Source organism: Eutrigla gurnardus (genome assembly GCF_963514095.1).
Source record: "Eutrigla gurnardus genome assembly, chromosome: 9".
Taxonomy (NCBI): Eukaryota; Metazoa; Chordata; class Actinopteri; order Perciformes; family Triglidae; genus Eutrigla; species Eutrigla gurnardus.
In genome coordinates this window covers 3,692,430-3,704,497 of record NC_139923.1, presented here as the reverse complement: position 1 = coordinate 3,704,497, position 12,068 = coordinate 3,692,430, and the positions used below count along the sequence as shown (strand labels likewise).

Here is a 12,068-nt window from a genome sequence, read left to right as displayed (position 1 = left end):
CCATCATCAATCAATCAGAGCTAGAAGGTCTTGAGTTCATCTCTTCAATCATGAAATGAAATTCCTCCTCGCGTTATGTCCAGCCTACTGATGAAACTACACTCAACAAAAATATAAACGCAACACTTTTGTTTTTGCTCCCATTTTTCATGAGATGGACTTAAAGATCTAAAATTCATTCCAGATACACAATATTACCATTTCTCTCAAACATTGTTCACAAATCAGTCTAAATGTGTGATAGTGAGCACTTCTGCTTTGCTGAGATAATCCATCCCACCTCACAGGTGTGCCACATCAAGATGCTGATCTGACATCATGATTAGTGCACAGGTGTGCCTTAGACTGTCCACAATAAAAGGCCACCCTGAAATGTGCATTTTTTTGCTTTATTGGGGGTCTGGGGACTCAGAACCAGTCAGTATCTGGTGTGACCACCATTTGCCTCATGCAGTGCAACACATCTTCTTTGCATAGAGTTTATCAGATTGTCAATTGTGGCCTGTGGAATGTTGGTCCACTCCTCTTCAATGGCTGTGTGAAGTTGCTGGATATTAGTGGGAACTGTTACACGCTGTCGTATACGCCGGTCAAGCACATCCCAAACATGCTCAATGGGTGACATGTCCGGTGAGTATGCTGGCCATGCAAGAACTGGGACATTTTCAGCTTCCAAGAATTGTGTACAGATCCTTGCAACATGGGGCCGTGCATTATCTTGCTGAAACATGAGGTGATGTTCATGGATGTATGGCACAACAATGGGCCTCAGGATCTCATCACGGTATCTCTGTGCATTCAAAATGCCATCAATAAAATGCACCTGTGTTCTTCGTCCATAACAGATGCCTGCCCATACCATAACCCCACCACCACCATGGGCCACTCGATCCACAACATTGACATCAGCAAAGCGCTCACCCACACGACGCCACACACGCTGTCTGCCATCTGCCCTGAACAATGTAAACCGAGATTCATCCGTGAAGAGAACACCTCTCCAACGTGCCAGACGCCATCGAATGTGAGCATTTGCCCACTCAAGTCTGTTACGGCGACGAGCTGGAGTCAGGTCAAGACCCTGATGAGGACGACGAGCATGCAGTTGAGCTTCCCTGAGAAGGTTTCTGACAGTTTGTGCAGAAATTGTTTGGTTATGCAAACCAATTGTTTCAGCAGCTGTCTGAGTGGCTGGTCTCAGACGATCTTGGAGGTGAACCTGCTGGATGTGGAGGTCCTGGGCTGGTGTGGTTACACGTGGTCTGCGGTTGTGAGGCCAGTTGGATGTACTGCCATATTCTCTGAAACGCCTTTGGAGACGGCTTATGGTGGAGAAATGAACATTCAATGCACGAGCAACAGATCTGGTTGACATTCCTGCTGTCAGCATGCCAATTGCACGCTCCCTCAATGCTTGTGGCATCTGTGGCATTTTGCTGTGAGACAAAACTGCACATTTCAGAGTGGCCTTTTATTGTGGGCAGTATAAGGTACACCTGTGCAATAATCATGATGTCAGATCAGCATCTTGATGTGGCACACCTGTGAGGTGGGATGGATTATCTCAGCAAAGCAGAAGTGCTCACTATCACACATTTAGACTGATTTGTGAACAATGTTTGAGAGAAATGGTAATATTGTGTATCTGGAATGAATTTTAGATCTTTAAGTCCATCTCATGAAAAATGGGAGCAAAAACAAAAGTGTTGCGTTTATATTTTTGTTGAGTGTCCGTGTTTGTAATGATCTTCGGTAGGAACCAATGAGCTTGGAGCTGAGAAAGAAGGACTCACATTGTTGGTTGATTCGACGGCCAAATGTCAAGTCGTCCATGTAAGTTTACCAGGTTGATCTAAGCAGAACATGACAGCCCCTTCAACCAACATCCATCTTCCAGCTCCTGACCTCTGACCTCCTTGGAGGCACAAATTCATGCAGCAATAGGGGATTTCAAAACTACGTTAACATCTGAAGACCTTTCAATTACAGGCTACATCGAGACGCCGCGGCCTGAAACCAGCTGAGCCTGTGATGTGACGGAGGAGAAGGTGTTTTAGGTGCAAGCTGTAATTAAGAGTCTGAAATGTGAACCACAAGCTCTGACTTGGTGGCAGACGCTCTGTAGTAGACATGCTTGGGAGGTTGTGTAATGAGAAGGCAGCTGCGTGTTGGTCTTCACATCAGCGCAGTGGGGAGGGAAGAGGTCGCTCGCAGCTTCTCCCAATGGAAACATTTACTTTTATGTGAGCGTACGACGAGGAGCCTCACAGCTAGGAAACTTGGCGACAGACTCGTCCAGAAAGAGAACACACGGTCAGACAGTGAGCTTGTACAGGAAGTTGTTAGACATGAGGGAAGTGGGTGAATAATATTCAGCACTTAACTTCCTGGGTTCCCATGATGACACGAACAAGGAATTCAACAGCTTCCTACATGTTTGCACTCTTTCACGGCGGGACTGAGAAATAATGTCCACTGAAATCATAGTTCAACTATGTAAAGCACGCTGTTGCTCTAAAGTGCTGTATGAATAACGTGTATTGTTCTGTATTATTATGTAGACTACAGGTGTTTGTACATACGTGCTCTCCTCTGCCGGCGTCCCGTCCTCCGGTGAGGACTCTCCAGGCAGCGAGCCGCCGTTGGACCAGCGTGAAGACTCCCGAGCTCTACGACGGCACTCCCTCTCCACCTCCTCGGCGTCCTCCATGCTCCTCTGAGCCGTCAGTCTGCAGAGGAGGACGACACAGATAAGCTACGCAAAAAGTAACAGAATGACCAACACTGCAGGTGTGTAGCTGTGCCTTAGTACTTTCATTTCCCAAGCAAATTTGAATTTCCATTTCAGTATGTGTCTGTATCATCTATATATACTGTAGAAATTAGTGGAAAAACTTGCATGGCGATATTGGAAGGGGTCCCTTTGACCTCTCACCTCAAGAAATGTCAAAGAAAATGATTCAATGGTTACCCACAAGCCCCCCTTTTACAGGCATGCCTACTTTATGCTGATGTCTTGCATTTTGAGGCAAATACAATAATGCAGTTTTTCCTGTTTTTCCCATGTAGTATAAATGTGTAATTTTACTTGATTCTAAAATGGTGGATTTTAATATTTCTTCACCCTGGGCTCCATAAACAGCGTTGAATTGCATAAAGTGTGTCTGATTGGAAAGCTGAGACTCTTGTGGATCCAATGAGACCAGTCTGTGTGATGATAGTCTCCATAGTAACCGTTTCATTGTAGTGAGAAAATGTTTTGATTCTATATAAAATGGTTTACAAGGAGTTTCCAGAACCAAAGTCTGATCACCATCTGATCACCATAAAAATGTGATTCTCTCAGAAGATCTCTAAATATCAAAACGCTTTACACCCCAAAGCTTCCTTTTTGGTTTTGTTGTCTTAATGTGGTATGTTGGAGGTATATGGAGCTATTTTGATAACTTCTATTAAAAAAAGTAATTAAATCTAGCATGAAATCTGTGTAATAAATGGTATCAACCCCAAAATTGCAACAATTTATAAGACATTAGATCATTTACTATTATCATAATGTTCTACGACCTTCTACATGTTCATGAATTCATTATTTAATTAATGTTATGCCCAAAATCCCCAAATTGACATGTGATTAGTACTTTTCCACTGTGGTGCTGCTGCTCATAGATGACATCTTCTATCACGGGTGGTTCGGAACCAATAAAAGCTTAAATGAGAAGCATTTGACACGTATTACACGCGACAAAATGACTCAGGCTTTCCTCCTCCACAAAGCCTCAGTGAAGATCCGGCCAGAACAACATCTGCCGAGCATCCGAGGAGTGTTTTAGTGTAATTAACGACACACCGCTTCATCCAGCATCTCTCCTCTCTGTTTCACCGAGGGGCGGGGCTGACACACACACACACAAACACACACACACACACACACACACAAACACACACACACACAAAGATGTTTATTCTAACTGTTCTCTGAGTTTTGTCAACATAAGAATGAGTCGACCCTCAAGAATCCGTGTGATGAGCAGCTACAACATACGCTACAACATATTTTTTAGCGACAAAGGGGGGACCCTGCTGAAAAAGTTTTGGAACCACTGCACTCATGAACGTGCTTGCTGCTTTGCCCAGAAATAGGATCTCCATGCGCACACATTCCCGCGCAAAACCATTGCAGCGTATCCAGAACACTGCAAACGCCTTATCTTCATTCTACCCAAATTCTCCCATGTGATCCCCCTCCTCCGTGACCTCCACTGGCTCCCTGTTGCAGCACGCATCCAATTCAAGACGATGGCACTGGCCTTCAAGGCCATCAATGGAACGGCACCCATCTACCTTCAAACACTGGTCAAACCTCATGCCCCGAAGCGAGCACTTCGCTCCTCTACTTCAGCTGGCCGGCTGGTACCACCATCGCTGAAATCAAACAAATGTCGCTCAGCAAAGTCCAGACTCTTCTCTGTTCTGGCGTCTCAGTGGTGGAACGAACTCCCGACTAATGTCAGGACAGCTGAGTCATTTGCCATCTTCCGAAAAAGGCTCGAGACTCACCTGTTCAGACTTCACCTCAACTCTACATAGCATGCATGCTAACACCACCCCCCCCCCCCCTTCCCCAAATTAAAGCACTTCCATGTTCTCATCTATAGCACTTTGATCATAGCACTGTTGTACTTAAGGTATGTTGCTGAACTCCTACTACTTTACTCAGACGAGGACCTAACACTTGTTTCTATTTTTAGCTCTTACTTTATCGGCAAAGATATGTTGTGCTTTCTTTGTTTTGACAAATGTACTTGTAAGTCGCTTTGGACAAAAGCGTCTGCTAAATTACCTAAATGTAAATGTAAAACAGGTGGAGCTACTCACGGAAGTATGCTGCGTTTACTTGGAATGGGAAATCTGTAACTTCCAACTGCTGAGTCAGGCTCCCTCTAGTCTAAAGTGTTTGACCAGGTACATTTCATTACTGCTGACTCACAATGGAGGATCAACAGGCAGAGAAAGAAGACCATTCAACTTCCAGTCCAAGAAAAATAAACAACAAACTAATGGAAGTGAAGAAGGAAAGTCATCAAGAAGCAAAGTGACGCCAACGAGGGGAAACCACGGACCTCCTTTCAGTGTGGAGCATTTGAAGGCATCACGCAGATGAGAGACAGTCCACACTGTTGGTGAGGGAGATGAGTCCCAGAGGCTCACCTGCAGTTCCATCTACCGCCACAGAGGTTCGCTAGAAGCAACGCATCTCAACTTTAAACATAACCATGACCAAATCATGGTAAGGATATGGGGCCCTAGTTTCGTGGCGCAGCGCAGGGCAGCACAGGGTGGCGGAGCCAGCATAATGCAAGTTTCGACCTGCGCAGCCTTGCTCACGGTCAGTTTGGCAGTTTGGTGGATCGCCTGCGCCAAGATGGGTGTGGCGGCGCAGCAGGGGGAGGCGTCACAGATTCTGCTTGGCGTAGCGGAAGTTTCGTGGCAAAAAGCCTCGCCGAGACTGCGCCGAAAGCCCGCCAGCTCCAACCTAGTCTACTTTTGGCGTAAGGCGCAAGGTGCAAATAAAGTCCATTCATTCAAGGCGAATTACAGAAGTTTGGCTCACCGGCGCGCAGTGCGTACACGTCACCGAGACCTCACAGGCAGGTTTCCACAGTTCCAGGCACATTTAAATGCAATAAATAATCACAACAAACACTATTTAATGCAACTAATTGAATCAACACGTGAATTTATATCTATATAGATTGTCCCGTCACATTTGACGTCAGATCAAAGGCGGATGGCACGCGTAACGGAAACTCAGCCTCTTGGACCAAAACATCTCCCTCTCTCTCTCCTGTATTTTATAATATCGGCATTGTTATTATTATGATACGCACGCACAGCGCGTGATGAGCGTGGTGGGAGCGGCGGCGCTGCTTCTGTCATCGGGTTGTCAAGTGACGGAACTTGCACTGAACCTCCCCTAACGCATTAAAGGAGAGGAGAGGAGCTCATTTGATTGGTGAAGATCTGAATCGGCTGTATTAATCCCAGTCCACGCCTCGTCTCCTCCTCGTCTCCCACTCACGCCTTCTTCTCCTCCCTCTTTCCCACTTGCGAGACGGGAGGTGTGCCTGCGCGAGCCTGCGCGGTGCACGAAACTTGCAAAGTCCAGGCGGACACACCCTGTCGGCGTGGCGCAGGTGCACTGAGTGCTGACTGCTCCTGCATGGTCTACGAAAGTAGGGCCCATGGTGTTAAGCTAGCTTTAACAATATCTTACCATTTAAGATGAAAGTAGCCACCTCGGCGTGGCTTTTCAGTCCTTGAAACTCCTTTAGCTGACTCCGACGATCAAACACTGAACCAATGTTCACTCTGGTCTCACTCCTCCTTTTGTCACTGAGCACTTGGGACTGGAACCAAAATGCCACTGCTAAACTCAGACATTTTCCCCTTTTTTCCACACTAACTGGCAACCCCAAAGACCCTTGACCCCTGACTACAGAGATACCACGTGATACCAACGTCGTTATTCTATTGGCTCACAAGCCTTGCTAGAAGCTGCAGCCACACGTCACACATCTACACAGAGGTAAACAAAACATTCATTAGCCTACGGACCGACAACTTTTTTTAAAATGATAATACACTATCAAAAATTGTTTTTCACGAGAAGTGATACTTTATAAAAGCTCTGTGGATGTACTATTTTTTAATGTTTCGTTTACATAAAAAATGTTATCAATATAACCTTTAAATGACACACGTAAAGCCTAAAATGTATAAAAATGACAAAGGACAGTTTCCGGGATTTCACATTTGACATGATTGATCTGATAGTTGTCTTGATGTTTATCCTGTTTTAGCCTCAGTGGAGGCGCATGTGGCCACTCAGGTGTCCAGTTACTGAACCCACATTTGGCTTCTGGGTCACCAACAGATCCCTAATGGCTCCATCTGCTACTCTACTTTCTTTAACAGACGGATGAAGGTCGGACACTGTGACCTCTGACCTTCTGTGTTCTCGTCAGATTTCACCAGATTCAGGGATAAAAGATGGATCCCTCTCCTGCACTTCGTTAGAGATAGTTTTAGAGCTTTGATCACATTAGATTTTCTATTTTCCCTGAGTAAATATTCTGAAATGATTTAAATCCAAAGACAAGTTGCAGAACTGTAGGGTCATCACTAAAAACGCCTCTTAGAGTAGAAGAGGCCAAAACCAGCTGGTGGATGGATCAAGGTAGCCTGATATCAACTCTTCAACTCAGCGACTTGGACTAGGTGGAGTGGGCGGATTCAAAGGTCTGGAACAGGCAAGGGTCAAGGTTCAACCTCTGTAAAAATACCGGACCTGTGGAGTCACAGTGGGTGGTGATCCAGAGGTTTGTTACTGATACGCTGTAACCCTTGTCAGCATCAGCATCACTTCCTCCTCGTCGTCCATGTGTCTCCTTCCTTCCTGTGAGCCGACAGGCCGACGTCAGAGAGGAAACTTGTGACGGGACGGAGGTCGAGAGAGGCCAGTCAACGGCTGGATGTGGGTCAGAAAGCAGCACATAGGACAGTTCAGTCAATGTCAGACCGGATGCTCAGTTACAGGGACTGAGGCTGACTTTCAAAATAAAAGCTTCTGCTCAAGAATCACTGCACGTATCCAAATGTGTTCAGTGGTGAAAGAAGAATGCTGGCTAAAATTGAATTAATGTAACAAAAGTACAATTGTGCAGAATGGCTCCTTTATTGCAGATTATATAATTATGTTTTTACCTAATAAGCAACTTTCCTTCTCATCTCCAGCTTATCTCTGTATTCTATTGACTGGTGAAATCATAAATATTTGTTGTGGTTATTAAACAACTTCATGTAGCATGTAGATATTTAGTTATTCCATCCATCCATCGTCTACCGCTTATCCTGTATTCAGGGTCGCGGGGGGGCTGGAGCTGATCCCAGCTGTCATTCGGCGAAGGCAGGGTACACCCTGGACAGGTAACCAGTCTGTCAAAGGGCCGATATTTAGTTATTGTGGAATAAATATATTAAAACTATGGGAAGATCTTGTAGTTAATCATAATGGTGCCAATTTGAGATATTTTACAAACACCTGGCTAGATTAGTAGGACTGTGTCATAGAAGCTGTTGGCATTCACTTGTTGTACTTGCACCAAAAAGTAAAATGAACATGCCAAATATCCACCAGCTAATATTATGTCCAGGGTGTTTTATACAATTTCCTGATGGATTAAAAAAGTATTCTAATTTTGATTCTGTTTTTTTGGGGGGGAAAGTAAGAGGGGAAGGAGTGGATCTGGTCTGTGCTGCCAAGGTTGAAAGGAATAATAAAGTTTGCCATCTTGTTCCGGACTAAAAAGTGTCATTGTTCTTTTATAACTTTAGGTCATCGTTGGAGGACTTGTCTCTCTGCGTCCCATCCGTAATATTTACGCCCCTGAAGGTTAGGTCAAAGCTTCCCCTTTTTTTTTTACAATATATTATTGAGAGTTCCTGTGTGAGACATGAGCGTAGGTGTTCTGCTTGCTGGTTTGTTAACAGTCTGAGTGTTGAAAGCTGCCGTGCTTTGAGCCAGCAGACTGTGTGAGCTAAACTCTCGTTAGGTCTCCTTTCTGTAATCAACGCTGTGGGATTCTGTCATGCTCGGCCTGGACTCAAACAACTGACTCAATGAATAACCCGCCGACAGAGTGATTTTAAAGTATTGGAATCGGCGGTGGCTTTACTTCCTCCTTCCTGTCCTGTGTTTTATTAAAACTACAGCTTTCTGTCTCTCGTGTTCTACTCATCAGAAACCCAGAGAGCCGTTCTGGACTGGATCGGACTACACGACAGTCCAGACAGTTATATGTACCCAAGACTATCGCTTCCTCAGCCGGAGTCGAGCAGGTTTGTATGTAAACTGACACCAGAGGCAAGACTGAGCATGCGGCCTCCATCAACGCTTCTTCAGATTATAGGCTGACTAAGCGCCCTTGAGCTCTGGAGGTCAGTGTGGTTGGCTGGAAGGTTCAAACCGTCACCTGAGGAGTCAACGAGAGAAGCGCTGGTAAAACATTTAGATTTGAATATACAAACACAGATGTGGTTCCTGTAGAAAGACACATCGTTTGCATAGGATTTTTGGAAGATTTATTTAGTTGTCTCAACAGCTGGGTTTCCATTCACACATTTTTATGCACATTTTGAAGTATCACATTAGAAAAGCTGCATGGAAACGGCAACATTCAATAAAACGTCCTCAAAAGAGAAACCGTTTTTATGCTCACCTGAGGTTGTTTTTGCCTTTGTGGGAATATTTAATGCATTAAATGGAATATGCCTTTAATAAATGAGCGGACAGACGACATTTAACTTGTGACTGCGGTCAACATCCCCCAGATATATATTCATATTGTCTTTGTCTCTGGACAGCATGAAACACGCACTATACTAGCTGACATTGTGCAAACATTGAAAGACTGTTTTCACGCCCAACTTGACAGCAGCTCTACGCTTCAAATTATGGCCCTCTAGGTTCCTCTCAAGAAATTCCCAGTTCAGCAACAAAATGACTATCTTTATCATCAATTAGTCAATAAGTCCAATTTTTGCTTGAAAAATTACTGAAAATATCAATCACGGAACCAAATAGTTGTCAATTGATCTGCGGTTAAATTAAATTATATTGATATTCTACTATGTAATATACTGACATACTGACCAGAATTGAAAGATAGTGGTTGTTAGGCTATCAGTTTCCCCCTGGTCCCAGACAGTGCAAATCCTGGTTAGCAGTTTCCCTGTGCATCCAGTCTGTGTGCTAAGCTAAGCTAGGCTAGCAGCATCCCCTGCTTCCGGTCTTTAGGCGTATTTACACAGATTACAATCACATGAATGCACCGTTGTACTGAACTTTGAACCTGATGCATACAATGGCAGCCTGGCATGAGCAACTCCTGGATTTTTATCTTCTTCGGATCAACGTTCTGAGCTTTTTAAATCCCCCGGTGGCGGTCACGCACTTGGCCCTTCTTCAAAACGTTACCTTCTGTTCCGGTTTCCTGGCTTTTCCCACTCCCCCCATTCCGTCTCGTCACATTTTACACATATGATGTTGTGGGAAAAACAATCTGCAGTGAAAAGGCAGTCTAAAAGGGGCTTTTGTTTTGATAATAAACTGTCTTCCAGTGTTTTGGAGACACAGCTGGTTGCTAGCATATTTGTGGCCACAATGCCTTTAATAATTCATTTTTGTGTTCACCAACATCAGAAGCAACCACCAGAAACACGACACACAAACCAGATACAAAGCTGCACCACCTGCCAACGCACCAACTAAACCACATATTGTCGTCGCCGTCTGTCTGCACTTGTTCAGGCTTCGGCTTTATTGTCCTGCGACGTCTCAGCAGAACAAGAGTGAAAGAGGGATCCGCCATCGGGAGGAGAAGAGATTAAAAGTATTAGCTGCTCTTTTGTGAGTACACATGCTGTCAGCGGAGGGATGACTTGGTTGAGTGACACCATAATAACACGGCTTGCTTTCAGCCGGGGGACAGACGAGGACGGTGGGAAGACGTTGGAGAGATGAAGTCACTGTTGTGTTGAGACAAGTCGGGCGGCGGATGGCACTGAATCACTCTCATGCAACAACGACAAAAAGACGACACTTCCCAGAAAATAAGTCACCGGACGAGTTGTTAGGAAGGAGCTTCGCCCTGCAGAGTCAAGCTGCTGTGTTGTAATACGTCTCCCAGTATAACTTCTCCATTGTTTCCCGAGATTGAAAATGGACAGCAAAATAATGTTTTCTGACTGAAACATCTCAACAACTATTTGATGAATATAATAATGTGATTATCATTCATAATTCTGATTTAAGTGTTGGATCATTTGTACAGCAGATCCGGCCCACTTGTGGCTGAATGTCAACGCTCTCTGCTCTGCTCATCTAGGAATGCTAAACCAGACATTTCAAGATTTCTCAGAGACGTTTATAAAGCTTCTTTAGTTCAGAATGAAGGAAAATGTTTTTCAAGAGGACATTGTTAGTTTCATTGGTGATGATTCAAAGATACTACAAATCCTAAATTGTATGATTTCAGGTGTCGAGGGATGGACCTGGATCACACCAGGTGTTACAGATCATTAACAAAAGCCTGGGAAAGAGAAAATATGTCCAGTTGGAAGTTTTGCATTTTCTCTACATTCATTGATAGCAAAGAAAACTGATTCTGATTTTGAAAGTAAGAAATGGTGAAGTAACACCCTGGTCACCGTGGAAGTCCTCATTGAGGTAGGAGGTGGAGACGATGGATGGGTCAAGAAATAGACTACTGTTCATGTTTGAACCAGATCTTTCTACCCAAATATGTTTTTGTTTTGTTTCCATTTCGGCATTTTGAGCCAAACCATGATGTTTCATTCTTAAAAGTATCATGTTTGTTTGACTTTAACTTTGAAGGACAGCCAAGAGATGTGCAGTCACTTTCCAACACATCCTTGTGTGTCATCATGACCCGACAAACATCAATGACATCATCCCGAAGGACTACAAGAAATTCAGGGTTTTCCCAACGAGAGAAGTTCCCGAGCATCGGGGAAGAAAATACCTCAACGTGGACTTTCTCGTTGAGCATCTTTCTCTGGGAAGTCCAAAAGAAAACAAACCATGTATCCGACTGAACCTGAAGCTGTGTTTGCTCTAAGATGTCAAAAAATGACAAGCAGCTGAAAACAAGAGGGCAAAGGTTAATACATTTCCCTATAAACAGCCGGGAGCCGAAATGGTTGATACAGTTCACACATCAGCGATTAATGGCCTTAAAGGAATAGCTCACCCAAAAAGTATAAATTGTAGCCTATGGCACTCAACTGTCTTGGCCTTTTATTCTCCCAGAAAAATGTTTTACCACACTTCAATAAAAATTGTTTTTGTGTCGTATAACTTTCAAACTATTTCAGTTGGAAGTATCGTTTGTGTAAACACTTATCTATTAACACTATTAATAACACAATGCTTAACCATGACTAGCTCGAATCCACGAAACCACCCTGAAAATGAACAAAACCAG

The 12,068-nt window shown here is 44.2% G+C and overlaps 1 protein-coding gene across 1 annotated transcript in view; it reads right to left on the bottom strand.

Moving 5' to 3' along the window:
* Positions 1 to 12,068, bottom strand: part of lsp1a (lymphocyte specific protein 1 a) — a 48,766-nt gene that overhangs the window by 30,035 nt on the left and 6,663 nt on the right. Inside the window, exon 2 of the mRNA XM_084018403.1 lies at positions 2,583 to 2,729. Coding sequence (XP_083874529.1) covers positions 2,583 to 2,729 — 147 coding nt within the window. The remainder of the gene's footprint in view (positions 1 to 2,582; positions 2,730 to 12,068) is intronic.